This window comes from Bidens hawaiensis, unplaced genomic scaffold (assembly GCF_021521415.1).
Source record: "Bidens hawaiensis isolate Kalapana, Puna unplaced genomic scaffold, B.hawaiensis_p1.1 tig00001032_1, whole genome shotgun sequence".
NCBI classification, from domain to species: domain Eukaryota; kingdom Viridiplantae; phylum Streptophyta; class Magnoliopsida; order Asterales; family Asteraceae; genus Bidens; species Bidens hawaiensis.
Genome location: NW_027491060.1, coordinates 1629383 through 1650757, shown reverse-complemented (window position 1 = coordinate 1650757; position 21375 = coordinate 1629383). Strand labels below are relative to the sequence as shown.

Here is a 21375-nt window from a genome sequence, read left to right as displayed (position 1 = left end):
TGTCCTAAATTGTATCATAGCTTAACTTGAAATCCTTTGGATCTTGTTTACAAATCTATTTATATAAGTTGTGTTGATAACACAAAAGGCATCAACACTAAATGGTATTATATGTCACTTACTATTGGTAAATCTCGCAGAATCTATTTGAATTTGAAGGTGTTCAATCTTCAACACGTGTATTGACTGTTGTATCGTATCATTTATAAAGAGTGTGTCATGCTTCGTCTGCCATGCTTTGTTATTTAGGCTTGGACAGTTGTGGGCATGTTATTAAGTTCTATAAATATATTATCCTATGGATACGTTATTCTGTTCTACCGATGTTTGAAATGATTATGGATTTTTAGTTGGTTCTAAAACGTTGAAATAAAACTAATTTATGTCACTGATAAGTGATTTGAGTACATTTTAACCATAGAATCTAACACTTTTATCAACTTCAATACAAGCATATTGTTTAAACAACTCTTATAAAACTAAATAAATCAAACAAATGACACCATGAACACACCATTTGCTCCTGGGTTTGGTGGCCCGGTTGCAAAGACAAAATCTTTTAAACTACAAAAATAGAAAAGAAAAATTGCCTATAAAAAAGTAGACTTTTCTATTGATTTACTTTTGTTAACACTGTTTTGCGTTCGAAGGTGTAGAATTACAGTATCACCGTTAATATTGTTTCGCATGAATTTATATGTGAACGTACATTGTAAAATTGTATCACTAGTTCATGTATTTACTAATGTTAATCCACCTAATGTATGTTACATATATACTCGACTTCGTCCAGCTTTCAGGTATTGTTTACATAGTTCAATCCATACAACATCAACCTCATTGAAGCTATGCTTTCTATATATCCTATCGAGTTTCAAACGAGTCTCCATTTCAAAACAAAATAAGTAAAACCGAACCAATACCCACTAAAATCTTCAATCAGAATAGATACCAAACCTAAAACCAAACCAGACTTTCTCATTACGCCATCGAGTACCCCCTTTGTACTTCTGCAAATATCAGTCCACAATATTCAAAAATCAAAGGGTCAAACAATCATACGAACCAATGGACTCATGTTACTTCACCCCATTAATAGTTCAGGCGTCAAACACAAGCTAAAAATGGTAGCCAGTTTGCCACGTTACACGTCTCAACTCTAAGATTTAACCTCAACATGACCGTTGCTGGCACCCGGTTCACCACTAACAGTGTGTTCCTCCGTGACACTTTCTATTTCTTCTTCAGTATCACTCTCATCTTCGTCTACAAACCAGAACAAAAAAATATTATTATTATTATTTTTCTAAAAGGCTGCAAGCAAAAATGAGTCGACGCAGATTGCAGACTATAGGACTAAAAAGGGTAAAATGTTTCATGAACGTTCTCAGTGAACCATTCATGAATCGTTTGGCGGGAAGTTTGTTTATGTTTGTTATTTTAATAAATGAGCGAACATGAACACGTCTGGTTCATTCATTTATGTTCACAAACATTTGTTTATGTTTTCATATAAACTGTTAGGCCCATTAGAATTTAGTCTAGTTTTAATAGTTTTGTTGTCCAACAAACTAATATTCACAGTTACTTTCAGCCGGTGTTTGCTCAATTATGTATACCCGTTCATCTATCTTCAGTTATATTCGTTCGTTTATGTTCATGAAATGTTCGTCTATACTACTAACGAACAAACATGAACAGTCATTTTTATTAACGAACACGAACAAGAAAAACCCCATTGAGTTAACTGTTTTTGTTCAATCGTTTGTCTGGTAAAAGTTAAAACAAACGAACACGAACATGCCTGTTCGGTCCGTTTACAAGTCGCTTACCTTCATAATCTTCTTCTCCTCCACCACCGATGTTAAGACTCTATACAAAAACAAATAAACCACACGTTAAATCTAACTACAAATAGTTAAGAAAAATATAACCATACAAACCGAAAAATTAACGTCATCAAGCTCCATATCAGGTCCAGCTGCTGAAACCAAAACCAACTAATTAGCATTCACATTCTCATTTAAAACTTATCTGTATAAAATAATAACATGTAATGTAATCAACCTTGTTCATCTTGTTCATCTTTATCGACCCACTTGATCAAGTCAACTTTGATGAACACTGGTGTTCTTCCCTCTTGCTTTATAAGTCGGGCCCACCATTTACTCTCTTCCTTCTTTACAAGGTACATAACATTTCTTGACCCAACACTAGCCTTGCTTTCCTGTAAATTTTAATATTACAAAACTGCCCCCCTCGTTTGTAAATTATAAACTAACAGAAAATCATACTTTCATGCATGTTAATACCAATCATAGCGATATAGTCTTATTTCTTATACTAATTCGGGCTGTGAATTTCTGACACAATTTTCGGATTCGTGTCAGGTTGTCCTAATACTAATGATAGCAGCATAAGCTACATTATGATCATTATATTGGTCAAAAAATGAAAGTATGTTTTTAATTTGAAATATTACACCATCTCATATTGATACTTACATTCGCATCCACCTTGTCATAAAGGTTGATATCTATTTCATACGGTATATTATCAGTTCCACTTGTAGCAGAGAAGTAAAACTTTCCATCTGGCTCCAGTTTGAGCTTCACATCCTTAGCATCCGGTAGATCAATTGTTATATAAACCAAATCATCCCTCTGGGCCCACTTTAAAATAGGATGTAGACTACAGTTAAAAATGTAAAGACCGGTCATTCAAACAATCAAAGGAATTATCAAATAGAGCATACTTAATGACTTCAATCAGCTTTTAGAAATGAAAGCAACTATCAAGTCATATGTAATATGTTAGGCATCTATGATTGCATTGCTATACGACTATAGCATTTATCATATAATAAAAAATAATAATATTCATCAGCCCAAATATCATCCATATTTGAGTGTAAGTTGGATTTTACCATTTAACCATAACATTCCACAAGATTTTATCAAAGCCAAAAATAACTAAATTAATACTACTTATAGATAAACACAAGTGATGTAGCTAAAACTTGCTAAAAGAAATTAGAAGGGAAAGTGAGGAAAAAATTGTACAAATGGTCCCTGTGGATTGCAAGTTTTGTCCCTAGATGCTAAAAATTCCAAACTCAGGGTTCCACCTTTGGTCCCCACTTCTCCACTAGGGGTGCAAACGAGCCGAGCCCAAGCTTGTTTAACTTACACAAAGCTTGAGCTCGGCTCGTTTACTATTTATCAATCATTTTTTATATAATTATAATTATTTTTTTCTATTATAACTTTATGTAAAAAATAATATATATTATTTAGTTATTTTTATTTATTTTTTTCATAGCATTATACATATTAATTAACAATTATTAACTATAAATCTAAAAAGTTATATTAATGGCAGGCTCGTTTAGGCTCGCGAGCCGGCTCGAGCTCGATAAGTGAAGCTCGGGTTCGATCAAGCTTTTTAACGAGCTGATCTCAAGTAGCTCGCGAGCAACTCAGCTCGTTTGCACCCCTAGTCCCCACCAATTAGTGGTTTTAATGGCGGGTACTAAACCTTGCAAATGTTTGGACTAAGTTTGCAATTTATAAAATCTGGATACCAAAAATGGGACCAATTGATGAATTTTCTCAAACGTATGAGCTTTTAACCGTAAACCCTAACTGGTCAAACTCTAAACCATAATGAATTAACCATGAGTTGCCTAATGAGCTACTGCAACATACAACCAAACCAAGAATAAAACCCTAAAATCACATCAAAGCTGCTGCAAAGTGTGAGTCAACAATAATCGATTCCTAGTGTTTGGTTAACCTATAGTTGGAGTAATAAGTTCTACGGACGCTAGCTGATTCAAAAGCTTGTCAAACATCATATAAATTTATTTATACTTGCTCGGTCTTGTTGGGGTGTTTATAAAATGTGTTTGGTATTGTGTTACTTTTGGGGGACAAGTTAAAATAAGGAATCTCAATTCTCAAACACCTCAAATTGATTTAAATTTTTACTGGGCCTGTCTCAAACAGTAGTGGCATGTCTCATTTACACCATTAACCTTATCTTAATAATCTTTCCATTAATCGTCCACATGGGTCACCTTGTCACACTCAATAAGAATGTTCAGGGCGTTTCCTCCCTAGAGGATTACTTTGATTGTCAGCATTGTTGCGAGCCGTCAATATTCTCCATAGTGTTTCGATTTTGTGAAATCGAACTAATTTGAGATTGTAAACGTTCTCTAACAATCATATAACTAATTAAATAAAGATATTAAATTATTTTAATCTATGAATAAACTCATTTTCATTTTTTTCCTATAAAAAACTCTCGGTTTGTTTTCAAATTTTGAATGACAAAATGGTAATTATATAATTCTTCTATCGGATGAGTTCGGATTTATCGATGGAGTTTTAAGTAGTCTTCAGTTTCTCACGAATATTTCTCAAGTCAAAGTTAAAGACACGACAACAAAAAAATATAAAAATGTCACGTGATCGTGAAAAAGCTATGGAGATTTCAATGAAAGATTATTTTGTCGATAGCCCAAAATACAACAAAGTTATGTTTCGAGCGAGATTTCGGATGCCAAATGCATCAATTTTAAAAGTTGTTGAAGATATAAAAGCCAAAGTTGAATGGTAAGGCCTAGCGGGAGGTTGGAAAAGAGTTTCACAATTTACAAAAGGGCACATTCGGCAATCATAACAACTTGCAACCAATAACACTCTTGACGAATACAACGAGTACGTAAGTATGAAGGATTGTACTTTACTTGAAGTGTTTGTGTTTGGATGATAAACTAATTTCTTCTGTTTTCTTATCTTTTTATGTCTTAAATTTTTAATTTACACATTACATCATTCGGTTTATAAATTGGTTCATCCATTAAATAATTCGACGGTGTTTTCAAAACATTTTTTTTAACGTCAAACTATCATACTTCTATAATCCACATATATGTGTTCATTGAAGACGTGGTTTCAAATAATTACTTAATACCGAATACAATTCTATAAGCATACAATTACAAGATTTGTAAACACATTTGACATGTTGGTCCACGTCTCACCTTACATCTATTTTTTAGGTTTTTTTTTCTACTTCAAAAGCATTGTCCATTCCCTATGGTTTAACGCACCACAACAATATGTCTGATGTAATTTTTTTTATGGTTTTCGATCGATGTAAAACACATGTCGTCTTATTAGGGATATTTCTTTTGGTTTCTCCGCTTAGTGTTAATACGCAAACCACATACTAGAGTTTGGGGATCACATTTTTAATTGTTTTTTTTTCTTTTAACTTTATATTGACTTCTACTTTTGTTTGTCGTAATAAGTACATCAAAACCAATTGAGCCTAATGCGGTACAAAATACCATAAAACATCACATCAAAGTGAGGGTAACCATGCTCGTAAAATTAACCTATATATAAAAGCAAACGTAAAGCTACAGTATAAGTTTCTTATATATGTTTCTAGCCCATGTGAATGTAGATGTTGACATTTTTAGTCCCTATTGTTTGCCTTTCATTAGTTATATGCTAAGTGTTTTGTATGTGTTATAGTCAGAGAACATATGCATTTATAGAATTTTGATACCAAGCATTAATCGTATAAATGCATATGTTCTTTTTTATAACTTTGTGAATATTAATGAGAGTTAATTTTTTGTTAAACTATGTTTACTTTGTTATTTATTTTCAAAGTTTAACATTTATTTTTTCTTCCCACGTATATTTTTGTTATTATTCATATATTTAAGTTATTGACTTTTTTTTTATGGCCGTAAGATATGATACTTTTTACGACATGTTTATTTTTATAGATGCCGCGCGCTAAAATAAAGTTGTATTCACAATAGAGTATCTTTTTTGTATCATAAAAATACAAAGTTTTAGTGTCGCATCGATAACGTAATGAGCCGAACCAATACCGGCCAATTTTTTTTATATTTAGATAGTTTTTTTGTTTCGAATTAATAATCGTTACGATGTGTTTCTATATCCGTGTTTTAATGTTTGGGTCCGTTTCCAAGCTTCCCACGCAACGTGCCTTAGATTTTTTTTTTTGTGTCATATCAATAATCGTTACGACGTGTTTATACATTCGCGCTTTGATATTCGGGTCTATAACCAAGCCCCTTACGCAAAGCGCATGGGGGACTTCTAGTGATTACAAAAGCAATTGAATATTGTATTTATATTTCACGTACAAGAATGTACTCTATTTCATTAATATTCTTACTATATACAATCATATATCCATAACTTCAAAATGCTATAATAAATCTAATATACATAAATATATACAAGCAACCGCCTGGTGTAGCTTCCATGGCGGCGTACCACCGGCAGTCGTTCTCTTCTAATCATCGGAAGTATACTTGCCGCCGGCTATCTACACCATGAGTTCTTCCTGCCTCATGCCTGCCACCACCGCCACGACCACCACTGCCGCTAAGACAGGTATATAAACTTGATAATATGGACCTGGCTAACATGCACCCGGATGACAGGATAGCGCATATGCCTACTGCGCATCCTATGGCCACCACGTCCGTTCTTTCACTTGATGAAGATCCCATGGACTTATTTTCCTTTTATGGTTTGGTGAAGGATATAAAACTAAATAAGAAGCTCAAGTTAAATTTTAGATTCATATATAAACTGAACAATATGTGGTTTGATTAGCAAAAGTGAAAAATCAATCACTCTTCTAATTATAAATGCTAATAATAATATACTCCTTCGGTCCTTCCTCATCCCTGCCATTCTGCCACTCTGCCGGACAGACATGCATGTAGTTACAAAATATAAAAAGAGATAAGGTTTCTAGTTTAAATTTATGAGTTTTTATTTAAATATAACCACATTAATTATTTTCTTGCTTAAAACAACCTTCAATCTATGAATTAGTTATTTAAATATTTGAGGTTCTATCGTTATAAAATTATATTTCAACTTCCATATGTTTAATTTGCTTCTTTTAAGTTTTATTATATGCTATTTAAAAATATCAAACATTTTATATTTCTATATAACGTTTTTTACTTGTAAGTTTAGACTTGATCATACCATTGAAAGATCAACATAAATAGGTTTTGCATTGATTTCCCACAATATAGTTTGATACTTCAAAGTTCAAACCAAATCTTTTGTCTTCATATTCCAACCGAATCTTGATCTAAACTATTGTAGCATGTATCGGTTATTAGTTTTCTATTGAATACCTCAATATATCTTAATGTCTATACAATTTGATTACATATCTTGTAGTATGTGTGTATACATAATAACTTGATCTTAGATAAACAAGAATACTCAATGACTTTAGTCATAGGAATACGTATGTGACATATAATTATCTTCTATATTCAGCAATTCACATCAAGGGAAAACTATTTATTAGCTAGTAAGGGTAACATGATCAATCAATAATTATCAAGTTAATATATAACAAGGTATAAATTAAATTTTTGTTGATTATTATATTAATTGATGATTATAATGGTCATATATAAATAAATATTGTATGTTATTATATATTTATTCTTACATTGTGGGATAACTAGCAAGAGCTAATTATTATGTCACGTCACTGGTCATGTAAGATAACTATTAGCCCATTAATTTAAGTGTTGTGGGTTAACCAACCACTATCCTATTAAAGTATAATAATTAAACTATTTAAAAAATATTTAAATAGGAGAAAATGGTAAAGTTGGATAAAGTGGATTTTTTGATTGGTTTTTGCAATTAATTCATTAATTGTTAGTTTGACGGACCTACCATTTGATGTGTTTAACTTCGTTATTGTGGTGGCGCTCCCCACCTATGACGCCCCATATGATTTGCCTACCATGGTGTAAGAGACTCGCCATGCTCATATGACAGGAATGACGTCTTCACAATTCATAGCCTTGTTGAAAACCGTGGTAATAGACCCATCACGTTTCTTAATGAAAGTCTAAATAGTTATAAAAAACCGAATTATGCGAATCAAATGGTTAATTAATATTAATGAACTAAAGTTTACATTTCAAATAACCCTCGAATGACGAAATTATATTAATTTAACTTAACGCTATGTATTACAGTTCGGAAAAAAAAAACTTAACGCTATGTATTAAAAAACCACGTGTTATTATAACTATAAATAACACCACCAACAACTCCTACGTGTTAATCCAGACACCAGATTCCGTCCGTCGTCGGTGTTGGATTGTTTCCGATTAACCAGAAACATCTTGCAATAATGGCGAAGAAGCGTAAGTCGGTGGCCACCAGCCTAGACGAAGTCGATCGAACGATGTACGCCAATTTCAGCACCGCCGCTAACTCTCTCTCTCAGCTTTATTCTCAGGCCATGAGTCAGCAGAAACTCTGCTTCTTATCCGGTGAACGCCATGGACTGGTATCATTCATTTATTATTCCTATTCCAATTTCATTTAATTTATGTCTTGTTATTTATCTTTTTAAACCCTAATTTTTTATTTGTTAGGGATTATATTATACACTTATGTCATTGATAATACTGAATTGAATCATTATTGTTAAAGTGAATTAAAAAGTTTGTAGTTCTATATTGCCTTGGTAGTAGTAGATGTTTTTTGAATTAAAATATGTAACTTTTCAACAAGAACATCAATAGAGAATCAATTATAATTGCTAGTCTTATTCTGTTATTATTTACTTGTCGCGAATATGGTAGCTTAGTTATATAAAGATACACAAGGACTAGTACGCACGCGTAATATAAACCAAGATTATGTTACTAGTGTTGTAGTGGTTATAATAGTTGCATATGGTGGATTCTCTACCATAACATTCTAAGGCTTGCGTTAACATACGCTGACATATGTTAGCATGATCACTGCGTTAACATAGTTGTGTGGCTTTGACAGTATATTTGAATTTTGATCGCAAAATAAGGGATTCAAAATTGAGATTTATGAAGGGCAAAAACTGTGGATTACCGTCAAGGCACAATAGTTATTATTTTTTCATAAAACATATAACATTTGATATCCAATATGATTAATAATGTTGATATATAGCGATGACGCCAACACAAAAGTAGAAAAGTATCAGCTGTCATGAAAATACCACCATAATGGTTATTAGTTAATAATTTACCTATTGCTGATATAATATATGATATCCTTCTATTTTGTGTTACCAATCGCTAATCTAATAACCTAATGGTTGTAACTACCAATTTCTAATAAAATTACCTAATACTACGTAATGTCTTCTTTAATAAACTAAGGTTATATGTCTTCTGATGTAATTTGAAATTTTGGATTCTGTAGGAAATGCTTTATCAGTGGATTTCCAAGCAACACGCAGAAGGTCGGAGAGTGACATCAGATGACATACTGGCCTACATACAGGTTTCTTTGTCATTTTTTTGGCATGTTTATATGTTTTCTATATATTTATTATGTAATTCTATATTTGCTATATTAAATAAAAAGTATGAATTTGAATAATATTTACTGGACCACACAGGCTGCGCTGGAGTCATCTGGGGAGGAACCATCAGTGGCAATGGCAATGGCTCCAAGAAGTTTGTCCGACTCAACTAATACTAGCATGGCAGGTATTGATCAACAGGGACCTAGGAATTATATATTCTCAAATGCATTGTCGAGCCCGGTTCGTCGCAGTCTTCAGAACTACCACATATCTCATGGACCAAGAAACAATGATCATCACTCTGATTCTTCAATGGACATGCACGCAGATCATGATTCGACGACTACTCATTAAAGATACTATCCATTGCCATCAATCCATCATTATGGAAACCGAGTACTATTTTATGTCCTCACAGAAGTATGGGACTTGTGTGGATGCTTTCATCTTATATGTAAAGTTGTTATATTTTAATATTTATGAATCCTTGGTTTTTCTCTCTTGATGTTTTGGCATTGTTCAACATGGTTTGGGGTTGTTACAATTATGGTTTAAAATCAAATTGTAATGGTTGGTTTCGATTACCAGCGATTGAGTTTGTGGTTGTAGGAGAATGAAGATCAATTAATTTGGTTACCACCAACGGGAATGTGGCCTGGTGGTACCAAGGTCTGTATAATAATCTCTTTCCTATGAGGTTGAGGGTTCGAGTCTCATGGTGGATAATGACGTAATTTGATGAGTAAGATTAGAGAAGTTGTGTGTTGGGAAGTTCAAAAAATATTTGATTATTTGTTATGGGGCGCCAAGCCTACATGGCTAACCCTTACCGCCAAAACCATAACACTTGAAAGTGGGCTCTCTCACTTAGGTTATAAGTATCACTAGCGCTCTCCCTCTATGTATTTTTCAAACAAAAAAAAATCAATATTCAATAAATTATTAAGCCAATAATTCATCACCAACTCAACCCATAATCGGAGATTCCGGCAGGTACAACGGCGGACGACAGGTAGTTAGCGGGATTCAAATCTATGTTCCGCCCAATTTCTAACCCCTTTTTTGGTTTAAACCCACCCCCCCCCCCCCCCTTTAAAAAAAATTGTTACACTCTAGTTTTGATTTGTCACTTTCATTTACTTGTTTACGGTTATAGATGGAACAAAACTAAGGTGTAATTTATGTAGTTCTTGTAGAATTTAACTGAAGTGTAAAATGTTTTGTTGGTAAAGTGAAAAAACTACAATGCCTACACTATGGAGCAAGTCCAATAGCAAATTGACCAATTTATGTCACTTAGTATGTATGATTAATAGACATTTTTAACATATCAATTAAAAAGGTTAGAACATCTGTAAGTTTTGTCTATCATTAGTTCCTAACCAATTTGCTCATGGACACGTTAATTGAATTCAACCAAAGAAAGTCATGAATTTAATTGCAAAAAGGGAATTATTTACACACTTTTATTGAGAGAGGGCAAAAAGGGGAGTATTTATTTGCAGAATTAATGAACCTTATCTTACCCAAACTGTCGAATCGACCCAAATTTTTATGTTTGGTCCTATGAATTTGAGCATTTAAAAACAGTGAACCGACTAGAAAAAATAATCTTAAATATACCGTTGCATAATATATTTAAATTTTAAGTTAGATGTTTTGGGGGCCATTTTTATAACTCGTGTAAGGCCCACGAAAGCTATCGAGATCTCGGGGACGGCCTTGAGCCTAAGTTCACCATTATCAATTAACAATAGAAAAGTACATCCTTTTGAAAAAAAAGAAAATTAAAACTCTAAATGTTTCAAGTGCTTAGACCATCAAAAATTGTTTGTGAGAAGAAGTTGTTATTTAATCGTTTTAATCATGTGTAATCTGTACTTAATGTTAATTGATTTTTATCGGATCACATAATTTTTCTTTTTCCTTATAGTATTAATAAGTTTTTCTTTTCTTCCCTTAAATTATCATCAAAATACAATATAACCCTTATGATTTAGTTTGAATCATAAAAAATTTGTATACTTTATACGTTTATTCATCTTATGTTTTACGTTTCGGTATAAATTTTGCAAGTTAACTCGTCACAACACGCGCGCTTGGTTCAACATTTGTCACATATGTTTTTCAAGTGCTTTAATGACCCCGTTAAGGATAAGCGTTTTCGGTACCAATGAAGATATTTCCCGAATTCTTTTTGTTTGATTTAACATTCCCACCGCAGCAACACAGGCTGTTAATAACTTAATATATCATCGTGTTGTTATCACGTACACGAACACAAAAATCTCAATCTGCCATGAACGCTGCTACCTACGCATTCCAAATTCCACCTTTCAAACATCATCATCATCTCATAATAACCCACAATTCAATCTCCATCTTCCGATACTGCACTAACAATCACAGTCCTTTCAAAGTGGATAACAGCAAGAAGCCCCAAATCTCCTTGGATGAATCAGCGTACGAGGCCGAGAGGCTTCGCCTGGACGCCAAAGCACGAGAAGCCATGGCAATTGAAGCAGCTGAGAAAGAAGAGGATGACCCGAAGGCTTGGAAATGGGTGATCCGGAAGAGAATATGGGATTTAATGGAGGCTCGTAATATTGCTCAGTTTCCCAGACCCGTTCATCACCGGATACCTAATTTTGTTGGAGCATCTGCTGCTGCTGATAAAGTAAGTGAGATTTATTATTATTATTATTATGGAAAATTGGATTTTAATAATCCCTGATATTGGCCGATAATAATCCCTATTCGTTTTATCGCCACTGCCGGTCCTAACTTCAAAAAAGTTGGCCCCCAATGGTCCCCCGTTAAAAATGACTTAACGACGTTATAGTTTTTTCTGAATTTCAAACCAACGTTTTAGGGATTTTGATCGTTAGGAGGATACGAGTTGATTGGTGTAAAACTTAGTTTGAAATATTGCTTCAAAATGACGAAACAATGCTTCAATTCAGGTGTTTTAACTTACAATTAACCAAAATCGAGTCGTTTTGATCATTTTTTCGAGCTAAGTTTTACACCAATCAACTCGTATCCTCCTAACGATCAAAAGCCCTAAAACATTGGTATGAAATTCAGAAAAAAACTATAACGCCGTTAAGTCATTTTTAACGGGGGACCATTGGGGGCCAACTTTTTTGAATTTGGGACCGCCCGTGGCGATAAAACGAATAGGGATTATTATCGGCCAATACCATTTAATAGGGATTATTAAAATCCAATTTTCCTATTATTATTATTATTGTGGTTTTATTATAAGGGGTGAAATATCATCAGTTGAGTAGGTTGGAAGTGTTTACCAAGGCTGATTGTTTCAAGGTGAATCCGGATACACCTCAAAAGCAAGTTAGATTCTTGACGCTTAATGGTTAGTACTTGGTAGTTTAATAAATTTCATCACTCTAAAATTTGTTTTATTGCTTCAGTCAGACACATAGCTTGTTCGTTTAATCGTGTCAAACTGGTTGGCGGGTAGTAATCAAGTTGTAAACTTGTTAATTTGGTTGACGGGTTGTAAAACGGTTGCTGCATCGACTTGTTTAGTTAAATAATAGGTTAAAAATGTTAATCCAAAGTTCCAAACACGCCCTGTTTGATTAAATAAGTCAACCCGAACACACCACGCTTATTAAACAAGTTAGGTATGACTAGTTTTGACTTACAAGAGCTAGAGCTCTTTTTCTAACTTGAGCTTGGCTCGTGAGTCGTTTTTTTCAAGCTCGAGCTTAGGCTCGTTTACTAAACTAGCTTATTTCATGCCTTGAGCTTGTTTAAGCTCGGCTCAGTTCAAGCTTTTAACAAGCTGATCTCGAGTAGCTCACGAATTGGCTCGGCTCCTTTGCGCCCTTAGATATGATAACTCAGAACCTGATTATCTTTTGCTCATGTTTACGGTCATGTCAAAAATGACAACTCAAAACCATATATTAGTAGGTGCAGTCTGTAAGTTTTCTGGTAACAAATTGTCCATAGATAGATGAAACAAAATTTAAATAAGACTTACCTAGATAATATTTGTGCATCTTGTATAAGCAAGTTTCGACTTATGATTCATAAGTATTGGCTCTTTTATATGACCATTTAATTTCATTATATTTTCGTAAAGGTGGAAAGAAGCTACTTACTCCACAACCGCGCTTAAGGACAGGGTTTTTCTCTGTACTAGAATCAGACACATTGAATCCTAGTACCATGAACGAAGCATGCACTTCTGTCGGGGTAGCAAAATACGGCCAGCCCATTGGATTAGATGAGAAGATTAGGTAGATCTTATTGTTATCGGCTCGGTTGCTGTTGATCCAAAAACTGGAGCTCGTCTTGGCAAGGGCGAGGTATACAACTAACCCCCAATAAATATAAATAATATAAGTTCCAATAGTTTTAACACGCTTAATATTAGGGAAGTATAAAAAATGTTATTAATTATTTGAATTGTATTAGATTTGATAGATTGGCTGTTGATGAACTTAGCAATGATGTAGGGATTTGCAGAACTTGAATATGGAATGTTGCGTTATATGGGAGCAATTGATGATTCGACTCCAGTTGTTACGTCTGGTAACAATAATTTAGTAATTTAGTTGCATGATATGGTAAGTTTAAGGAAAATAATAAGTCTTATAAAATTTGTGTTTTAGTGCATGATGAACAACTGGTAGATGATATTCCTATTGAGAAGCTGTTGGTTCATGATGTCCCTGTTGACATCATATGCACTCCCACCAAAGTAATTTTCACCAACACATCTATCCCCAAACCTCAAGGTTAGTTTCTTGTTTAAAAAAATGCAAATGTAAGGGCGTTAGTTCTCTTTGATCTTTGGCTAACATAGCATATCATCCAAGTTAAAGAAAACCTGATTGTCTTGCCTTTCTTGTTAAAACTAGGGGCGTGCATAGGTCAGCTTGGGTCGGTTCTGAGCTTAAATCGAACCAAAAACTAAAAGTTCGTTTTTGGGTTTTTGAAAACCGTACTGTTACGGTTTTTATTACACTGTATACGGTTTGGTTTTGGGATTTCGGTTTTCTCTTGTCCTAATTTTTTTTTTGTTAGTTAATAGTTGGCTGATTATTACACGTAAAATGACTACACCTTATGTTTGTTTAAACCAGTTAGCATAAGGTGTGCGCGACGAAGAAGTGTAGTAAATGACTACATCTTATGTTTGTTATATGCTTAATTGTCGCTAGTCGCTACAAGTTGTTTAAATTTTTTTTGTAGATAGTGATTTGACATATAAAATTGATCCAATTTTTCTGAACCGCTAAAAGTATCTGATTGGAGGATGAGGTGTGCGCGACGAAGCAGTACATGAAACTTGAAATATCAAGCGATTTTGTTTAACTTGGATTATATGATAAACTTGGTTTTTTTTTCCCAAAATAGTTAAATTTTAGAAATTATATCTGCATATTCTTAAAATGAGATACATAATTAAGTTGAACGCCTTGTTCGGTTTACATAGCTGGTTCCAACCTATGAACGGAACTGTTAAACCAGTTTTCAAACCGTAAATTGAACCACATAAATCTCAAACTGGGCATATCTGCTTGGTACACAAGGTTGTTTCACAATTTCATTTCATGGGAATGTGAGTGAACAAATGTTATTTGTAGGTATCTACTGGGATAAATTATCACCTAAAAAGCTGAGTCAGATCAAAATCCTTAGACAGCTGAAAGCCAAAATTGAACAAGAAACCAGACAGAAACTTCCCTCTGGCCCTTCTGAAAAGTTGCCTCCAACTGCTCAAAGACGAAGACAAAAACGATAGTTTCCTCCACTCTTTATTGTTTTTCTATGTCGAACGCTTTTATTATAAGTTTATTTTGTCCATTTGTAATGTACATAGTCAGATTCTTGTACTACATATACTTTCCTTAACACATATAAACAAGCCAAGCACGTCTGTCTGGTTCAGACTTGTAAATACGTAAGACAAACAGATAACGTAAGTGATGTGTCGTGTACACTACTAGATATATTGAGACTGTAACACGTGTTAATACAAGAATACAAATCTTTCATTCATACAAAAAGACCTGCAGAAAACGCATAAGCTCTCAGAGCAGTCTGTTTAGTTGAACCCTATCGTTTGCAGGTGGGACCCTCTCTATGGGAGAGATTGATTGTGGCATTGACATACCCACTGAAACAATAATCTCTGAAATAAAGATTGTATAAAGTAAGTAAAGAAGTTGTTTTCACTAAATATAATAGTATAATACTATAACTCAGATGCTGCAGAAGGAACAGGGTTTTGTGGGTTGGGTAACCGGTAAAGTCATGTTCAGGTTGTAATCGGCCATGTCAAGTTGGGTTGACCCGCACACCTTTTTTTGTCCATTTTCACTTTTCTTTATGAAAAAAAAAAGCGAAATTGTTAAAAAAAATATTATTACTGTAATCATATGAATTATTATTAAAATGTTTTAGGAGATTGTGTACATTAAATATATTCTTTTCAGCCTTCCCATATAGGTAATTTTTTTGATTTGACCCGTTTAAATAGAATACAGCCCATGGTGAATCAATTTCCACCTCTGCTTATAAGCATCAGCAATTCAAAGAATCAAACATGTTAAGTTCAAGGAAAGAAAGTGATGACCGTACCGATTCCTTCTCGGATAGACAAATTTGGCCTTATGATCTCTTCAGAATTGACCAAAAATACATCTCCTATGTAAAGATGGTTTGTTGGGACAAAAACGCTACACAACTCTTCGTCTCCATTTTCCTTCTGCACGCACAACATGTATTCATAAATCACTTTTTAAACCAAAACGTTTCCAGTCTTAAAACCAAGAAAGTAACAAACACAAATATTGAAAGTTCACATGGCAAAAGTTGCTGCAATTTTAATATTTCCACTAGCAATTACCTGAAGAACAACTGATGATGTAATGAAGCCAAAAGCATATTCTCCCAAACGAGGATGACGAATGATTGCAACCTCCTTAAATGCAGTGGTGTTCTGGTCTGTCACAAAAGAAAAGGGTTTTTATATCAACTGAAAGCAAACTTTTTTAATTAATAAGCAAAAACAAGTCAATAAATTAATATTTCACTCTAAATTGATAATCATGTTGGTAATACAGACAAGAACAAGATGGCATTTCTGATCTTTATATCATCTTCTATCAATATTAAGTGACTATAAAATAGAAATAAAAGTGACATGAGGTACCTGGAGAAATAGCAGCACTGATTTGTTTGGATGCTGAATATAAATGTTTTACAAAAGGCATCCTTTTTATAAACCACTCTCCTACCCAAAAGACAGTAGCACCCAACCACGATGAAGCAAAGATGCCCACAAAGAATATAAAGATCAATGACGTCAGGAATCCAAGACCTGCACAATAGTATGAAAACTGAATTGAAGTAAAAAGTATATGACTGATAATAAGTAATAAACTAATAACTAACTAAAACTATTACTAAACTAAAAGTTTATCTCACTAAATGAACATTAGGAAGAAAAGATAGCATATGCTAAGCACTTATAAGGTAAACTAGGATAATGGAGTTGTAAACTTGTAATACTAACATAATGACAGTGGCAGATTTTGGTTATTAAAATAGACAAAATGACCAAAAAGGCCATTTTTATTGTGAAAACAAAAGAAACTTTTTGTGAAGTGGAAGCCAAAGTCTCCTAAACCAGGTTAAAAGAAGCGTAAATAGGTAACAAAAACCTCACATGGTGCTTACTTAGAAAAACAGAAACTTGGATGACATGTTGTGTATGACTCACCAAATATTTCAACACCAAGTCTTTCATAGATAGGACTGAAAAAACCATCAAAAAATTGTACAATCCACCATGTCACAAAGAATGTAACAGCCACAGGAAAGAGGACAACACTGAAACATCCCAATAAAAACAAATTAAAGATCACAATACACGTAATAGTAACAACTAACAACATAAATAATAATAATAATAATAATAATAATAATAATAATAATAATAATAATTGATTAGGGTCTACCATCCAGTCATGAATTTCTTTGAAACCCAACTCTGAAGAACAGCATAAAACGCCTGATCAAATATAAAGTCAACATGATGTCATAATTCATAAACACACAAAATCACTTCATATAACACATGTATAATGAATCAAGTAAACTAACCACTCCCTCCGTCCCTCTACAAGTGTCATAGTTTGAAAAACACAAAGTTTAAGAAAGTTTGAACGATTGTACTTTTTGATTAACAAATGACTATAATGCCCTTGATATATACAAAAAGACAAAATTAAAAAAAGTTTGAATTATTGATTTGTGTAAGGGTAAACTTGGAAATTAGTTAATAAATTTTAAAAGTGGACATTTGTAATGGGACAAACTAAAAAGGAAACGCGGATACTTTCAAAGGGACGGAGGGAGTATTTATACAAAGAAGAGTTCAACACACAACCAATTTTAAGCAAAGAACTGTAACAACCGCAGAAACACATGTACATATTACTATAAATGTAATACATAACACAACGGTTTTCATACTGAAATTGTGATTTAGGCTTATATGCAAGTGTGACAGTGATTTTATGTGTAGATTCAGCCTATTTAAAAATGGAGTACAGTTAGGGCTTCAATATCATAAAATTTGAACTTGTTTATGTATATTGACCTAATTGTTCAAATTTAAGAACCTGTAAGTAACTTTCCACTGTATTATAGTAATCCCAGTTACTAATTGGGATCCCATAGATTATTACATAATAACAGCTATCAATTGGGTAAAAGTGGAAATAAAACAAAGCGGAAGTGATTATAGAGTGAATATAAAACAATTAAGGAAGAAATTAAACCTTCCTAGTGGATGAATTGGGAGAATTTGGGGCAGATTTGAGGGTGTCTTGTTCGGTAGCAATTGAATCATGTTGACTAATAATAGTGCTGCTTGACGTCGATTCCTTTAAACCTTCAGCCATTTGATCGGAGGGTTTGGTTTCCGGTGGAACACAGTTGGAGGTGTCACCAAAGCTTGTCTTTTGATTTGATTTGAGTTGAGTTGAGTTGAGTTGACGTTTAGAGGTTGACTCTTTAAGCTTAGAAAAATTGAAAATATTAATAGTGCTTTAAACTAAACGAACCAAACATTCAATGAATCGTTAAAACGGGCATTCCATAACAAGCTTCAAACTCATGGGGTGAATCTTTGCCAAATAAACACGCACAAATTTTCTTTTAACAAACAAATTAGAAACAAAAAACAAAAAGTTATAGAGTACTTTGCGGGCATGTGTTGCTAGTGATTTTGTGCTTTGTGAGTACTTGAGGGTAGAAATAACGTGACGGTACATAATTAGTCAATGCTTGAGTAGTACCCATGAGTGTCCCTTCCAATTAGCTAATCATCATCCATTAGTTATGAACGAATTTGAGAACATTATAATGAGCATTTTAGGGGTGGGGGTGGGGGCGTTACTTGGATAATTAACCATTTAATTTTTTTTACCCTTTCAATTCACTAAAAATTAAAACGCAGACAAAATCTCTAGATTCACAAAATTCAAACATTGGTGTAAGAGCATTCACATCCCATCCCCCATAATTATATGATGGGGATTGATAAATTATAGGGTGAGGTTTTGAATGATTGTGAGTGTAAATTATATGGTGGAGATAAAAATGTAGTGATTTTTTGTAAATTTTGGGAAATATTTGGGAAACTTTGTTTGCCCCTTTTTATTTTTTAATATTTGTTGGATTGGTTGTGAGTAGAGGAGAGAAAACTGTATGATAAAAATATTATTTAATTAAACAGAAAAGAGAAATGTAGTGTTTTGTAGTGTAATTATAGAGATGGGGATGAAGAATGGGATGTGAATGCTCTAAGTAATAAATTTTGAGATGTCGGCTTGAAAAGAGGCGGTTTAACATGATAGAAGGTGGTTAAGGTCTAATACAAATCAACACATGTAGGTTTTTGGTTTCAAACAATGAAATATAAAATTCATTATGGGGTAGTGGCACCGTCAAGTACCCTACGGGGTATGCCATATGACGATCAGCTATATCGCGCCACCGAATCGGGTAGGGCGGATGAGAAGCCGGTTTGAGTACTAGTTATTGGGTTGTATTGTTAATTGTAACCTTGAATAATGGCTAAAAACTCGTTGGAAAATTTAAGAAACAAATATTTATTAACCTTTTGAATATACCTTGTTTTATCCATTAAATTCACTTAATACTTATATTTTCTACCAATATTCACACCCTAAAATTCTCAATGTGTTAAAAAAATGATGGAAGCAAGATATATTGAGTTGGTGCAAGGAGAGGTGGTTCTAGATCAAGAGAAGTGATCCGAGGTCAACTCCAAATCAAAATCAATCGCAACAAATGCTTACACAACACACACGTCCACAAATGTATTTGTTCCAATGATATGGTTGTTTGATAACGTGAAGACCTCTTAGTTTCACTGCACATGGCCAAAAATTAATGCCTTTTGGAAGACCAAATGACTTTTGAGTCGATTGGCCCGTATGTGATGAAAAGCACAACTTATCAACCACAAGGCAATGACGAATGTCCCCTCCCGCTTTATTATGATCATGACGAGGATGATTATTAAGATTTTGTGCCAAAAAACGCAAGAACAAAATTTAGGTCATGGTAATCATGTTAAAGAGAGCAAGCCCAAGATGAAGGTGTGGTAGTGCAAGCAAATATGGATGACCTTGGAATTTTTACATATATTTTAAAGTTTGAATTATGTATTTTTTTTATTTTTACTGAAAGTTTATCTATGTTTTATTATTAAAAAAATAAGTGTAGGGTGCAAGGTACTTGAAATAATAGTGGTGCTGTTAAAGATGGGTAGTTCACGCTAATTCATGGTTAAAAACAGGGATAAGCATAAAACTGAAACCGAACTAACCGGAAAATTTGAACCGAAACATTAATAGACGTTAACTTGTTTTTATTTTTAGGATAACCGATTTTTCGATTTGGTTAGTCATTTTTTATAACCGAACCGATTAGCAAATCTCAAGTGTGGCCCATGAGCAATTTAACATGATAGTTAAGGTATGGTCTATTAACAAATTTACATTTCAGTCCAACTTTTGGGTTAACTGGTTTTTGTTTTATTATCCAAGTATGACCAACTATCAATTTAACCTAAAAGTTTAGACGTCACTATCAAATCTCAATCTCTTATTTTCTCATCATCTGTGACATCCGTCAAATTTGAGCCTCGAGTAGTATTTGTGTTGCAAACTTTTATTATGCAAACCCGACTCAACTTTTTTTAGAAACTTATTTAATTATTATATAATATTATTATAGACCTCGATCATAAATAAACCAATGTTTGCCATATTATAGTGTCATTAAGAAAAACATAAAGGTTCAAACTGAGTTTTCAAAGTTGTATTAGGCCTTGGAAACTTTTAAACTCACTTTAAATATTTATTGAAACTTGGAGGGTCTCAATTGTGAATATGTAATATTTATATAAAGAAGAAAACCCTAAACCTAAAACATTTTATACCAGCCCCCCCCTCCTTGAGCCGTTTTCCGGCGAGCTCCGACGACGGACCTCCGGCCACCACCTCCGATGCACCACCACCAAACCCCCACCATCATCAGCCGCCCTAACATCACTGGAACCCGCAGCCACCCTTTTCCCTTTCCCCTCGGCTCGTTTTTCCGGTGAGCTCGGAATTCCGGCGAGAAGCCGCCGCCGGTACACCGTCGTGCCTCACAATCTCTCTCTGCTCCCTCTCTCTCTCGGCTCCCTCTCTATCTATATCTCTCTTCGTCTCTCTCTCTCATCTCTCTCTCGTCTCTCTCGGCCTTCGTTTTCCGACGGCTGCTATTGCTTCGTCTCCAGCGGCTTCGGTTCGTTTACTTCCCGGTATAGATCCACGACTCGTGAACAGTTAATAGGTAAATTGATTTGGGGTTTTGGTATTATTAGTTTTCATCTTTTGATTTTCAGAT

At 33.9% G+C, this 21375-nt stretch overlaps 4 protein-coding genes and 1 pseudogene across 6 annotated transcripts in view; 2 read left to right on the top strand and 3 right to left on the bottom strand.

Moving 5' to 3' along the window:
• LOC143553188 (uncharacterized) overlaps positions 1-21375 on the bottom strand; it is a 233343-nt gene that overhangs the window by 134300 nt on the left and 77668 nt on the right. The gene's annotated exons all lie outside the window — the stretch shown is intronic.
• Positions 790-3129, bottom strand: LOC143554744 (co-chaperone protein p23-1-like). Of its 2 annotated transcripts, none has more exons than XM_077044447.1 (5): positions 2505-3129; positions 2068-2227; positions 1944-1981; positions 1833-1872; positions 790-1266 (listed from the first exon to the last, which is right to left on the bottom strand). In XM_077044447.1, exons 1-5 carry the CDS (start codon positions 2718-2720, stop codon positions 1160-1162), a joined length of 561 nt encoding a protein of 186 aa, XP_076900562.1. In that variant the 5' UTR covers positions 2721-3129; the 3' UTR covers positions 790-1159. The 2 variants fall into 2 exon arrangements, with proteins under 2 accessions (XP_076900562.1, XP_076900557.1); XM_077044442.1 differs by having other exon boundaries at positions 791-1266; positions 1944-1984; positions 2505-3128.
• Positions 8187-9979, top strand: LOC143553148 (uncharacterized). The gene is made up of 3 exons (XM_077043195.1): positions 8187-8397; positions 9297-9377; positions 9496-9979. The coding sequence occupies exons 1-3, from the start codon at positions 8239-8241 to the stop codon at positions 9754-9756; spliced, it is 501 nt and encodes a 166-aa protein (XP_076899310.1). The 5' UTR covers positions 8187-8238; the 3' UTR covers positions 9757-9979.
• On the top strand, positions 11657-15184 carry LOC143553139 (5-formyltetrahydrofolate cyclo-ligase-like protein COG0212; annotated as a pseudogene). The gene is made up of 6 exons (XR_013138780.1): positions 11657-12079; positions 12688-12778; positions 13517-13742; positions 13893-13968; positions 14049-14174; positions 15027-15184. The product of XR_013138780.1 is annotated as a 5-formyltetrahydrofolate cyclo-ligase-like protein COG0212 (transcript).
• LOC143553131 (protein LIKE COV 2-like) lies at positions 15294-18410 on the bottom strand. The gene is made up of 7 exons (XM_077043182.1): positions 18231-18410; positions 17406-17458; positions 17168-17277; positions 16598-16765; positions 16292-16389; positions 16024-16150; positions 15294-15574 (listed from the first exon to the last, which is right to left on the bottom strand). Exons 1-7 carry the CDS (start codon positions 18351-18353, stop codon positions 15474-15476), a joined length of 780 nt encoding a protein of 259 aa, XP_076899297.1. The 5' UTR covers positions 18354-18410; the 3' UTR covers positions 15294-15473.